The 14,644-nt window shown below is 40.8% G+C and overlaps 1 protein-coding gene across 1 annotated transcript in view; it reads left to right on the top strand.

The window, feature by feature from the left end:
• Window positions 1-4,425: 4,425 nt before the first annotated feature.
• LOC137375031 (transient receptor potential cation channel subfamily V member 6-like) overlaps window positions 4,426-14,644 on the top strand; it is a 72,511-nt gene continuing 62,292 nt past the window's right edge. The window contains exons 1-2 of the mRNA XM_068041654.1: window positions 4,426-4,460; window positions 7,637-7,731. Of these exons, the coding sequence (XP_067897755.1) occupies window positions 4,426-4,460; window positions 7,637-7,731 (130 nt within the window). The remainder of the gene's footprint in view (window positions 4,461-7,636; window positions 7,732-14,644) is intronic.

Here is a 14,644-nt window from a genome sequence, read left to right as displayed (position 1 = left end):
CGCAAAAGTAAAACGGGAAAGGTAGCCAAACCATGGTTTACAAGGGAAATTAGAGATAACATTAGATCCAAGGAAGAGGAATACAAATTCGCCAGAAAAAACAACAGACCTGAGGATTGGGAGCAGTTTAGAATTCAGCAAAGGAGGACCGAGGGATTGATTAAGAAGGGGAAAATAGAGTACGAGAGTAAGCTTGCGGGGAACATAAAAACTGACTGCAAGTGTTTCTATAGGTATATGAAGAGAAAAAGATTGGTGAAGACAAATGTAGGTCCCTTACAGTCAGAAACAGGGAATTTATAATGGGGAACAAAGAAATGGCTGCCCAACTAAATGAATACTTTGGTTCTGTCTTCAAAAGGAGGACACAAATATCATACCAGAAATGTTAGGGAACACAGGGTTTAGTGAGAGGGTGGAACTGAAGGAAATCAGTATTAGTAGAGAAATGGCTTTGGGGAAATTGATGGGATTGAAGGCCGATAAATCCCCAGGGCATGATGGTATGCACCCCAGAGTACTTAAGGAAGTGGCCCTAGAAATAGTGGATGCATTGGTGGTCATCTTTCAAGATTCCATAGACCCTGGAACAGTTCCTACCAATTGGAGGGTAGCTAATGTAACCTCACTACTTAAAAAGTAAGGTAGAGAGAAAACAGGGAATTATAGACCAGTCAGCCTGACGTTGGTAGTGGGGAAAATTCTAGAGTCCATTATCAAAGATTTTATAGCAGAGCACTTGGTGAACAGTGGTAGAATCGGACAGAGTCAGCATGGATTTACGAAAGGGAAATCATGCTTGACAAATCTACTAGAATTCTTCGAGGATGTAACTAATAGAGTTGATGAGGGGGAGCCAGTGGATGTGGTTTATTTGGACTTTCAGAAGGCTTTCGACAAAGTCCCACATAAGAGGTTAGCGTGTAAAATTAAAGTGTATGGGATTGGGGATAATGTATTGCGATGGATAGAAAATTGGTTGGCAGACAGGAAACAAAGGGTAGGAATAAACGGGGTCTTTTTCCGAATGGCAGGCAGTGACTAGTGGGGTACTGCAGGGATCGGTGCTACGACCCAGCTATTCACAATATACATTAATGATTTAGATGAGGGAACTAATTGTAATATCTCCAAATTTGCAGATGACATAAAACTGGGTGGGAGGGCAAGTTGTGAGGAGGATGCAGAAAGGTTTCAGGGTGATTTGCACAAGTTGAGTGACTGGGAAATTGCATGGCAGATGCAGTATAATGTGGATAAATGTGAGGTTATCCACTTTGGTAGCAAAAACAGGAAGGCAGATTATTATCTGAATGGCTATAAACTGAGAGAAGGGAATAGGCAGCGAGACCTGAGTGTTCTCGTACACCATTTGCCGGAGGTAAGCATGTAGGTGCAACAGGTGGTAAAAAGGGCAAATGGTATGTTGGCCTTCATAGCAAGAGGATTTGAGTACAGGAGCAGTGATGTCTTGCTGCAATTATACAGGACCTTGGTGAGGTCACACCTGGAATATTGTGAGCATTTTTGGTCTCCTTACCTGAGAAAGGAGGTTCTTGCTATCGAGGGAGTGCAGTGAAAGTTTACCAGACTGATTCCTGGGATGGCAGGACTGACCTATGAAGAGAGATTGAGTCGGTTAGGATTATATTCACTGGTGTTCAGAAGAGTGAGGGGGGATCTCATAGAAACCTATAAAATTCTGACAGGACTTGACAGGGTAGATGCAGGAAGGATGTTCCCGATGTTGGGGGAGTCCAGAACCAGAGGTCATAGTATAAGGATATGGGGTAAACCTTTCAGGTCTGAGATGAGGAGAAATTTCTTCACCGAGAGTGGTGAGCCTGTGGAATTCGCTACCACAGAAAGCAGTTGAGGCCAAAACATTGTATGTTTTCAAGAAGGAGTTAGATATAACTCTTGGGGTGAAAGGAATCAAAGGATATGGGGAGAAAGCGGGAACAGGTTACTGAGTTGGTTGATCGGCCAAGATCATAATGAATGTTTCTATATGTGCCAGGGCCTGCAGTGAGGCTTGGTAACATCTTGGCGAGTATGTCCAATCCAGGTACACCGACTGTAGACCATGCTGGTGTGCCTTCTTTCATGCAGTACCATTGCAAGCAAGACATACAAGATTGAAGTGTTTCTGAGGAAGCAATCAAAAGTTCGTCAGGTGTTCTAAGATATTAGTGCTGCCATTGGGTATACTAGGAAAAGGAGCATCTGTTTGCCAAAGTAATCTATTCCATTGTCTGCAGACGTTGGTGTCCAGGCACAAGCAGCTAGGAGTAGACAATGGGAAACGCAATAAAAATAAAACACTAAGGCTACTTCAGGGAGTGACTGATGCTACTGAACTCAGGAAAGCATCAACAGCAGACGGAAATGCGTCACACTTTCATGTAGAACCTAACACCTCAAATTCTTTTGCGAGACTTATGTCCTGCTTTTTCCTACGTCATTAGTTCCAATTGCCTTTCTAGAGTTCTCCATTATATCCCTTAACATTACACTTGGAAGGTTACACATCACATAAATGCATTCAAAAAAATCTGTTTTTTTAAAGAAACTTAGCACTTGGTTGCTGTCCTCCTATTTGGGGGTCTCCAAATTTTGTCACATTTCCCCTGAAGTTTGTTTCCCCCTATGTTTTTATCAAGCTGTTCATTGGAAGTAAACGGAACAATAATGATTTGAACATTCTACAGATCATTCCTTCTGTTTATTATTAGTCCCAAAACAATAAATACTCTTCTATAATACAATGAAAACATGTCAAGAAGTTGACCTGTGTGTTTTCAAAACAATTAGACAGATAAAGTCTCCTCATCAAGGAGTGTTTCTGTAGTCAATATCACATTGCACTGAAAGCTTTTATACAAGCCTGATCAAGAAGAGAACCAAAGGTAAGAATGTTAAATCTGCCATTATAAACCAAGGCAATCTTCGTCAAGTTAATAAACACAAGCTATTCCTAAAAAATACTTTCTGAGTTTGGTAGTAGTCATGATATTATGTATTAAAGCTTGTGAAAAGACTGTGGATTCTCGTTAATGGTTCTAAAAAAATCTTAAAACAATGTTCAAGATGTAGAGATACGACTTAAGATGGCATCGAAAAGTCAGAAAACCACTTCCAAGTTAATTTGACAATAAGTAATTCTTGGAAAGTAAACAACAACAATTTGACTAGTATTTTAGTTCAGATATTGGAATTTAAATGTGTTCAGAAGGTAGGCAAATAAATGCCCATTGTAAAACTGGGATAATTTGGAACTTTATTTGCAGTTTCATTACTTACAAATGCTGTGATAACACAGCATTTTGAGTTAAAGCAATAGAATACTATCATCATTTCAGTGTTTCAAACAGAGACACATGTAAACTGATGCCCATTACTTAATTGTTTCTCTTGTAAAGAGAAATTTTCTACATTAGTCAAATGGGCACAGTCAAATTATCTTGCCATTTTGTTTTAGCAACAATATTTAAATTCTTGACACATTAACAAGTGTAATGCAAAACTTAATACCAAACTATAAAACTGAGGTTACTTAGTGCACCTCAAATTTACGTATCTCCAGTTTATAAAGAAAAAGCAAATAACCAATAATTTTAATGAAATAAAATAGAAATTAAGAGTGTGTGCTGAAAATATTTCATATATGAACATACTGCTAACTGTAACTAATGGGAAAATTCATATAAGTTGCATACATTTATTTTTTGAATAAAGTAATAGAAATATTTATGTTTAAGAATATTTTAAAAGGTATTTTGAAGATATCTAATTGGTATAAATTGCGCAAATTGGTAAATGTTTATGAAACATTAAACTATGTAAAGCAGAGTTTGTTAAAAAAAAAATCTTGAGTATTTTCCATTTCCCCTTTAGGTTATCTGCCTGGCACTGAGAAGATTTCAAAATTAAAAATGTTAACAGAATTATAATCTTTACAGCATATTCCAAGAATATATTGATGAGGTTAACTGATTGTAGTATTCATTGCTGAATATCATATTGTAGAATTATACAATCTATTTTCACCAATATTATCTCATAGAAAGCTGATATATATTTAATAGACTATATAAGATGCTAAGTATATTAATGAACAAGATTTTGAGAATAAAATGACTGAAATGTGAGCTTCCAATGTGGAGTCTCATCCACCACCAACACATCTACTGAACTGACATTTGCACTCATGGCAATTTATTGTCCATTAATTTTGTGAGGAGCATATGCCTGTATTTTACAATACTTCTGGTAGGTTAGGCCCTTAGTTTAGGAGCGAACATTCAGAAAATCAATTCTAATATGCTTTTATTCTTGAAGCAATGCTTATAAAATGTCTTCTCCTCTTTCTTTTTAAAGGAATCAACAGGACCAGAGGTGCTCAAAGTATCTTATTAAGTCCACATGTATATCACAGTGAACATGAATGATACAGCAAGGTAATTGACTTAAAGAACAAATATATAACAAAGCTGAATGATGTAACAATCTGTAAATGCAATAGTTTGAATTTTAGTCATTTAGTAGTTCAGAACTTGAGTATTGGTGAAAATAGAGACATGTTGTTGAATCTTTTCGTCTTGAACTCATCAGGACAATCCACAAGAATAACCAATGTAAGGGAAAATAACATGCAGTATATGTTGTTGTTTTTCCTTACATTGGTTATTCTTGCAATTGTCCTGATGAGTACAAAATGAAAAGCTTCGACAACATATCTCTATTTTCACCAATACTCAAGTTTGAATTTTGTAGAACAGATTATAGGGGATGGGGAACATATGAGCCATACAAACAAGATGGTATATTGCAATGAAAGATTTGGTAAAGAAAGCAGTATTTGTTTAAAATGTGAGTATCTTCACTTTACTTTTGATTATTCTAACTGGACACTGAAAAAGGAATTTTAAATTGAATGCTTATGGATGAGGTGTTTCAAATAATGGGACCGGTTTTCTAAATGGGAGCTTCCAACATGCGCCTAATATTTTTTCCAAAAATATACTTTATTCATAAAATATTGTAAAAAATACATCAAAAACAGTTCAAATTTGACATTTCAGAAAGTGTAGTAGAGATCAGATTCCTTCGTTACAGTACGAGGTGCCTTACAACTCTTGCCATTCCATTTTCTATGCAATGTACATTTGCATTACATTGCAAAAACATTTTTTGGTGCATACAGCCCGAGTGGATTTACATGGGTTCCAGCCCCTTGGTTCACTATGGCAGGAAGCCCTTACGCAGTGGCCTTTCCCCATTGAGCCTTTGTGACCGCTGCTCCAAGCTTTAGTGCGTCCCTCAGCACATAGTCCTGGACCTTGGAATGAGCCAGTCTGCAACACTCAGTCATGGACAGCTCTTTACACTGGAAAACAAGCAAATTTCAGGCAGACCAAAGCGCGTCTTTAACTGAGTTGAAGTTATGGAGCTGCTCGGGTTGAACCTCGACAAAAGCCACTGCATCGCTTTCTATACCTGCTTTGCAAAGGCACATTCCAGAAGGAGCTGGATGACGGTCTCTTCCCCACCACAGCCACCTCGAGGGCAGCGTGTGGAGGCAGTGAGACTCTGGGTGCAGGAAAGATCTGACAAGGAGGACCCTTCTTACTGCCAACCAAGCTACGTCTTGGTGCTTGTTTGAAAGTTCTGGCGATGAGGCATTCTGCCAAATGACTTTGACAGTCTGCTCGGGGAACCATCTGACAGGATCCACCATCTCCAGTTCCCGCAGGGTCTCGAAGACATTACGTGCAGACTACTGCCTGATGGACTTGTGGTCAAAGGTGTTTGTTTAGACAAACTTTTCCACGAGGCACAGGTGGTCCGGCACGGTCCAACTGAATGGAGTGTTCCACAGCAACGGGGCAAGACCCATTCTTCACAACACCAAGGACAGATAGAACCTCAGCACGTGGTGACACTTGCTGTTTGCATACTGGGGGTCTACGCATGGCCGGATGCAGCTGCACACAAAGGTGGCCATCAGAATGAAGCGACGTTGGGTACTTATTTTCCCCCTTTATCTGGAGATTTGAACATCGTGTGCCTGTGAACACGGTCCATTTTCAATCTCCAGATAAAGCAGAAGATGGCTCAGGTAACCACCATGGCGCTGGAGTGGGGTATGGGCCAGACCTGCACCATGTACAGCAACACCGTGAGCACCCCGCACCTGATGACCAGGTTCTTACCTACAATGGAGAGAGAACACTGCTCCCAAATGTCCAGTTTCTGTTTCACCATGGCTCCACGCTCCTTCCAGTTTTTGGTATATGCCCCAGCCCCTCCAAACCATATCCCCAGCATCTTCAGGTAGTCTGACCTGACAATGAAGTGAACGAAGGATCAGTCGGCCCAGTTCCCAAAGAACATGGCCTCACTTTGGCTCCTGAAGCCTGTTCGAACTGGTCGCAGATGCTCATCAGTCTGCGAACAGACAGAGGATCCGAGCAGAAGAGGGCGACGTAATCCATGTACAGGGAGACTTTCACCTGTGCACCTCCGCTGCCTGGGACTGTCACCCCTCCTATGCCTGCATCCTTCCTGATAGACACAGCAAAAGCTTCGCTGCAGCAAACAAACAAGACAGGGGAGAGAGGACAGTCCTGCCTGACTCCAGATTTGATCGGAAAACTTTCCGATTCCCACCCATTGATTGAAACTGCGCTAATGATGTTTGTGTAGAGCAATGGGATCCAATTGCGGATTCAAACCCCATGTTGGACAGCACGTTCATCATGTAGGTATGTGATATCCTGTCAAAAACTATCTCCTGATCCAAGCTGAAGAATCAGGTGTCCACCCCCCTGTTCTGTACATAGATGATCATATCCCTGAGTAGCTCGAGGCTATCTGAGATCTTCCTGCCAGGTACAGTACAGGTCTGATTGAGGTGAATCACCAACTCCAGAGCAGACTTGACCCGATTGGCAATGACTTTGGACAGAATCTTGTAGTCCACATTAAGCAGTGAGATGGGCTGCCAATTTCTGATTTCTGCCCTCCTCCCCTTCCACTTGTAGATGAGAGTGATGATGCCTTTCCTCATGGATTCAGACATGCTTCTGGCCAGAAGCATACTCTTGAACATTTCCAGCAGGTCTCGGCCGATCCAGTCCCACAGGGTTGAATACAACTCGGCTGTCGCTTCCGAGGGTTTTACCCGTTTCGAAGGACATGTGCCTCATTCACCAACTGAACTGAGCCATTTATGGTTTACAGGAACAATTTAAATTTTGGAGCCCTTATTGTTGGTTCTAGTGGGGGCTGGTGACGGGGAAACAGGATGGTGGTACCAACAGATAAACATGAGATAGGTGTCAAATTTCAACCTTTATTTAAGCTTGAACATAATATAAAAATACTGCGATAATCTTATTGGTCGCAATTTTGATACTGCATTTTATTTTTAGTTTTGGTTAGTCTACATCACAGCTTGAGAATTTAAAAAGTTTGCGTATCAATCCTTAGACTAAGCTACAAATTTAAGAAGGGAATAAGTTTCTTTTCGAACCACATGAGATTATCTGACATTAAGTGTGTTTTAAATAGATTTGAAATGACTCTAATGCTTAATTCTTTGAATAAGTACAGAAAAAATGTGTTTTTGCAGGCATGGAAGTGAGTTTTTTAAAGCAGCTCACATAAATGACACTGTCAGCATGAAGTCCTTTTTGACAAGTCAAGATTTTGATCCTGGCATTCGAGGTGCGTTTATACTATCCTAATAAATAACAGTCGTAACTATTACTCTCTCCATTTTTATTTTTTCCTCCCCACTTTTATGCTCCCCTGCCCATCATGCACTATCTATAAATCCAGGCGGGAAATGGGATTTTCTCTGCTCGAAGCAGTTGATAACTGAAAGTTAGCACCAGTATGAATGGGATCCAGATTAACTTGTCTATATTTTTCTCCTCCCTTCTTGCCTCCCCTCTGTGTTCAACCTTTCTTTCAAGTTTCAGCTGAAATCAGGGACATGACCTAATAGAGTTTGAAGATTGTGAGGCTATGTTATGGCACTCCGTCCCATTGACCACCCTCATTCTTCTTTCAAAACCATTAGCTGTTGTCCAACATCTTTCAACTACAGGGACTTTTCTTTAGTGGTCTGCAGCCCTAGCACTTGAATCGATGAAAGTCCAATTCGGGCTCAGGTATTGATACTCATCCATTGAAAAAATGCCGATAACACAATATTTAGAAACCAAAACATTAGTTGTGAATATATTATGATCAAAATTGTAAGTTACAAATCACAGACTTATCACAATGCTTCAGCATTGATGCACCATTGCAGCTTGACAGTATATTCATATTATATATAGACAGCACTCAATAGAAGTTCATGGAATACAAAATTTATCCTGTACATGAGAGACTACAGATAACTGATGAGCACAGCAGATATTAGGTTTTTATTTTAAGCAGCTTAACACTTGGCATTTTAAATACCCTAAGCTACGGTTTAAAAATCAAATTATGTGTTTTTAAAATTCTTATATTTGATTTTAGTCTGAGCTTTTAAAAAATTCTCACCCATTTTTTCCCATTTTCTCTTCGAGTCATTGACTCATGCTAGGTAAGGCTTGATAGGTGCCAGCAGTTTGTTCAAGTGACAATCACCCTATCTCTACTGTCATTTTTTTGGCTGAGATATAAAGCATCACAGCTGAACTTGATACTACCCTGATACAAAATCCACAGGCTGAATTTAGTGGAACCAGCAGGGGTCCCAACCCCAGGATGAAAAGACGATGGGAACCTCGCCTCCGCCCTTCCGAGCCCCCACTCCAGCGCAATTCAATGGTGCTCAAGAACTTAACTGCCCAGCACCGAGGTCCCTGTCCCTTTAAGGATGGGCATCCTGTCTCCATGAGATGCTGGACAATCAGACGGATGACTGCTCAGTAGCATCAGCAGTGCCACGGGGAGTGGTGGCCACTGCCAGTACTACACCAGGCCTGGGACCATATGAACATACGAATTAGGAGCAGGAGTAGGCCACTCAGCCCCTCGAGCCTGCTCCACCGTTCAATAAAATCATGGCTGATCTGATTGTAACCTCAACTCCACATTCCTGACTATACCCAATAACCTTTCACCCCCTTTCATATCAAGAATCTATCTACCTCTGTCTTAAAAATATTAAAAATATTCAAAGACTCTGCTTCCACCGCCTATTGAGCAAGAGAATTCCAAAGATTCATGACCCTCTGCGAGAAAAAATTTCTCCTCATCTCTGCCTTAAATGGGTGACCCCTTATTTTTAAATAGTGACCCCTGGTTCTAGATTCTCCCACAAGGGGAAACATCCTTTCCACATTCACCCTGTCAAGACCCCACATGATCTCATATGTTTCAATCAAGTCATCCCTTACTCTTCTGAACACCATCGAATACAAGCCTAGCCTGTCTGACCTTTCTGCATAAGACAGCCCGCCCATTCCAGGTATTAGTCTAGTAACAAAAACAAGAAATGCTGGATTCACTCAGCAGGTCTGGCAGCATCTGTGGAAAGAGAAGCAGAGTTAACGTTTCGGGTCAGTGACCCTTCTTCGGAACTGTTCCGAAGAAGGGTCACTGACCCGAAACGTTAACTCTGCTTCTCTTTCCACAGATGCTGCCAGACCTGCTGAGTGAATCCAGCATTTCTTGTTTTTGTTTCAGATTTCCAGCATCCGCAGTATTTTGCTTTTATATTAGTCTAGTAAACCTTCTCTGAACTGCTTCCAATGCCTTTACATCCTTCCTTAAATAAGGAGACCAATATTGTACACAGTACTCCAGATATGGTGTCGCCAATGCCCTGTATAACTGAAGCATAACCTCCCTACTTTTGTATTCAATTCCCCTCGCAATAAACGATAATATTCTATTAGCTTTCTAATTACGTGCTGTACCTGCATACTAACCTTTTGTGATTCATGCACTAGGACACCCAGATCCCTCTTCATCTCAGAGCTCTGCAATCTCTCACCATTCAGATAATGTGCTTCTTTTTTATTCTTCCTGCCAAAATGGACAATTTCACACTTTCCCATATTATTCTCCCTTTGCCAGATCTTTACCCATTCACTTAACCTGTCTATATCCCTTTATAGCCGCCTTATGTCCTCTTCACAACTTACTTTCCTACCTATCTTTGTGTCATGAGCAAACTTAGCAACCATACTTTCAGTCCCTTCATCCAAGTCATTTATGTAAATTGTAAAAAGTTGAGGCCCCATCACGGATCCCTGCGGCACATCACTCATTTCATCGTGCCAACCAGAAAATGACTCATTTATGCCTACTCTCTGTTTCTTGTTGTTAGCCAATCTTCTATCCATGCCAATATGTTACCCCCTACACCTTGAGCTTTTATTTTCTGCAATAACCTTTGAAGTGGCACCTTGTCAAATGCCTTCTGGAAATCTAAGTACAGTACATCCACCGGTTCCCCATTATCCACAGCTCATGTTACTTCCTCAAAGAACTCCAATAAATTGGTTAAACATGATTTCCCTTTCACAAAACCATGTTGACTCTGCCTGATTACCTTGAATTTTTCTAACTGCCCTGCTATAACATCTTTAATAATTGTTCATTTTCTCCAAGACAGATGTTAAGCTAACTGGCCTGCTGTTTCCTGCTTTCTATCTCCCTCCCTTTTTGAATAAAGGAGTTACTATTTTCCAATCTAAGGCACCTTCCCTGAATCTGGGGAATTTTGGAAAATTAAAACCAACACATCAACTATCTCTCTAGCCACTTCTTTTAGCACCCTAGAATGAAGCCCATCAGGACCCATGGACTTCTCATTCTGCAGCTCCAACAATTTGCTCAGTACTACTTCACTGGTTATTGTAATTTTCTTGAGTTCCTCCTTCCCTTCTATTTTCTGATTTACAGCTAATACTGGGATGTTACTTGTATCCTCTATAGTGAAGATTGATGCTAAATACCTGTTGAATTCATCTGCCATCTCCTTATTTTTGCTTATTAATTCCCCAGACTCACTTTCTATAGGACCAACGCTCACTCACTTTGTTAACTCTTTTCTTTTTTAAATATCTATAGAAACTCTTACTATCTGTTTTTATATTTCTAGCAAACGTTCTCTTGTACTCTAATTTTTCTCTCCTCATCATTCTTTTAGTCATTCTTTGCTGTTGTTTATATTCTGTCCAATCTTCTGACCTGCCACCCATCTTTGTGCAATTATATGCTTTTTTCTTTCAGTTTGATACTACCTTTAACGTTTTTAGTTAACCATGGATGGTGAGTGCTCCCCTTGGAATTTTTCTTTCTCATTGGACTGTATCTCTTCTGTATATTCTGAATTATCCCCACAAATGTCTGCCACTGCATCTCTATTGGCCTAGCTCTATTGGCTCTATTTTCCTAGCTTCCTGTTCTTCCTAAATGTCATGTACCCTTCAATATTCAGGTCCCAATCTATGTCATCCAGCAGCCATGTCTCTGTAATGGCTATCAGATCGTACTTATTTATTTCTATTTGTGCTATCAGTTCATCTGTTTTGTTTCGAATGCTACGTGCTTCAGATACAGAGCCTTTAGTATTTGCCTTTTTATTATTTTTGTAAAGTGTAGCCTTGACTGCTGATTGCTGAAGCCCCAGACCCAGGGTGAGTATGGCAGAGTTGCTGGAGCCAGTCCGGCAGACCCTGGTGGAGTGGAAGTGGGCGATAAAGGGTGGCCGTTGAGGGCAGGGGAAGGGGTTAGCAGAGGGATGACCTTTGCTGCCATGGGCCCTCCATGGGCCACAGATTGTCCCCAACTCAATCCCGCAGGGAGGCCACCTTGTTTTACTGAGCGACCTCCCCACATGTCAGAGGCACCCCGCACCCCCCCACTGATATAAGTCCAGTGGTGGTGGAAAGAGGACCTCTGGACGGGAAGGCCGTCTTCGGCCTTTCCTTCCCCCGATCTAATTGTGGTGCAACGGGCCTTCTACCAGCCCATCTCCTGGGGTCTCATTAAATTCCACCATACAAGTGCACTTTACAGCAGAGCTCACTGTGAACATCAAATCTATTTGCATTTCTCTCTCGTTGTTGGCCATCACTGACGGCCATGCTTTCAGCTGCCTGGGCCCTAAGCTCTGTAATTCCCTCCCTAAAACTCTCCGCCTCTTTATTGCTTCTCCTCCTTCAAAATGCTCCTTAAAACCTACCTCTTTGATCAAGCTTTTGATCAATCTGTCCTAATATCTCCCTATGTGGCATGGTGTCGAATTTTGATGGATAACACTCCTGTAAAGCTCCTTGGGACAATTTACTGCATTAAAGGGGCTATATAAATGCAAATTTCCATTATTGTTGTTGTCTGCTGAGGTCAGTAATAATGGTCCTGATACTATTCCAACTGGGATCAGTTAATTCAACACAGATTGATAATTACATTTGGAACCTTTCTGATTTGTGTTGTTACTTATGACACAAGACAATACATTTACCTAATCAACTATCAATCTCATCATGAGCTTTTGTAAACAGAGGGCACTTGGCAAGACTTTACGTGAAATAATTTTCAACTCAACTTCCGTGAATTTAGTCCACCATCTTTAAACTCATATTATTGGATACTCATTTTGCAGAAACTATAGAAGATATCAGCTCAGTAATTATATTTTTCAATAGCATCCTGGAGCTGACTTAAATTTATAGCCTTATGCCGCTACTGTAATTTAAACACTGTGTGAATATAAACAAACTGTACTAGTAACACAGTGGCCTGAATTTTTCTCAGTCCAGCCAGGACTGTTGGGGCAACACTTCTGTCCATTGCCCCAACACCATCTTCACCCAGATCCATTTTACTGGGTCAGGGGTCATTCGTAATGCAGGATGGAGATTACCATCACCAAGAAGGAAATTGCCACTGACAGAGAAGGAAAGTGCTGGCAAAAAGATGAGAATACTACTTAACGGGGGCAGAAGAGCCCCGATTATCAGTTTTTTTGTTTAGGCCTCAAGCGTCGACTCTAACCAGTGAGTGGTTGCACCCTGATGATGGGCCCTCTCTCGACAAGATGGAGTCCAGTGGGTCTTCTGCTACAACTCCAGGAATTGTAGCCATCCCTCTCCTGTCAGTCTCTGGGTCAAAGGCTGGGAGATCAGTGTGACTTGTTGTAAGATGCCCCTGCTTTGTCCAAGGATTTGAAACACGGCTTCACAATTCCTATAGGGCATTCAAAAATCAAGGAACTTACAGCAGGATGTCATTCAACTCATCATGCCTGTGTCAGTGGTGGCTTTCTAATCTGGTCTGTCTAATTTAATCCCATCTCCCAGCCCTTTCTCCTTATCCTTTTATTTTCTGTTCTGACAAGTGAGGAGGGGTCGAAGGGCTTTCCTCTTTTCCCTTTCCTTGTTTGACCACAGCAGGTTTAATTCTTTCTTAAAGTGGATGTACTGACCATTTCAGTAGGTGTTTGGTGCTATGATCATGTCAAGAACCAATCGGACACGTTTTCTTGAGTTAACAAAGAAAGAGGTTAACTTTACTGTACCTAAATTGAACTAATAAAATAATAAACAATGCAGCAACTTTCACTCTCGCACACACTAGAGGTTTACACACACAAATAGTTTATAGAGTGGGGAAAGGTAGATTGGTTGAGTTGGAGTCCATAAAAAAGGTATACAGTCTGTGGTGTTTGGTGATTTGGCTGGATTCTAGCTGAATTCAGTGGTCCTGAGACTTTTAGTTTAAAGAGATAGATGACTGGTTTGGTGAGTTTCTTGGAGACAGCGATGCAGATGATTTCCTCCAACGGGGTTTCTGATTGTAGCCAGAGAATGCAAATGTGGTTAGTTAACAGGCAGAATTTGAAAGCTTTCAAGCTGGAATAGAAAGAGAGAGAGGGACCCCCACGTAGAGTCTGCACATTTCAGAGTCCAGTTGCTTCTCCGCTCTCTGCTGCAGAAAAACCCAAGCTTAAAACCACAGATGGAGAGGGGCTTGTCACGTGACAGTCACTCAATGATTCAAAACATAGTTAGCAGTATTTATCTCTTGCTAAAAAGAACAGATAGTTCTTGGTTCTTGCTGGGGCTTGAGCAGACATTTTGTCTCCCTCCTCATAAACATTGCCGTATAGGATACAGTGTTGCAAATTAGGTAGCTATCTTAAGCTGCCAGCAAAGTCATCCTTTTACTGGTCTTTTAAAAATGTCTTTAAAAAAATAAATTCAGATCTCCAGTCTGTGGATTAAAGAAAATTATCATTCAACAAAGCACATTGGCATAACAATTCCTTTTCAAATACTCATCCAAGTCCCTCTAAATGTTATAGACTCTGCCTCAATAGTCAGTTTTGGGAAAGCATTCTATGTTCTAATAAGCCTCTGTTTGGAAACAATTCTTCCAACTTTCCTTTTGTTCTTTTAGGGATACTACTGAGTCTATGCCTCTAATAACTGATTCACCAAAATAAATAATCTTCCACTACTTACTCCTTTAAAACCTTTCAAAATGTTGAAAACCTCTCTAAGAAGCACTTAGATTCCCTCGTATTCCTATTTTTTTAACCTTTCTACACAACCATATTCTCTCATTCCTGATTTCACTCAGGTGAATTCTCATTGCATCCTATTACAGCTCTAATAATCTT

The sequence above is a fragment of the Heterodontus francisci genome, chromosome 11 (assembly GCF_036365525.1).
Source record: "Heterodontus francisci isolate sHetFra1 chromosome 11, sHetFra1.hap1, whole genome shotgun sequence".
NCBI lineage: Eukaryota > Metazoa > Chordata > Chondrichthyes > Heterodontiformes > Heterodontidae > Heterodontus > Heterodontus francisci.
Note: the sequence above shows the minus strand (reverse complement) of the source record. Positions and strands in the feature narration are given on the sequence as shown.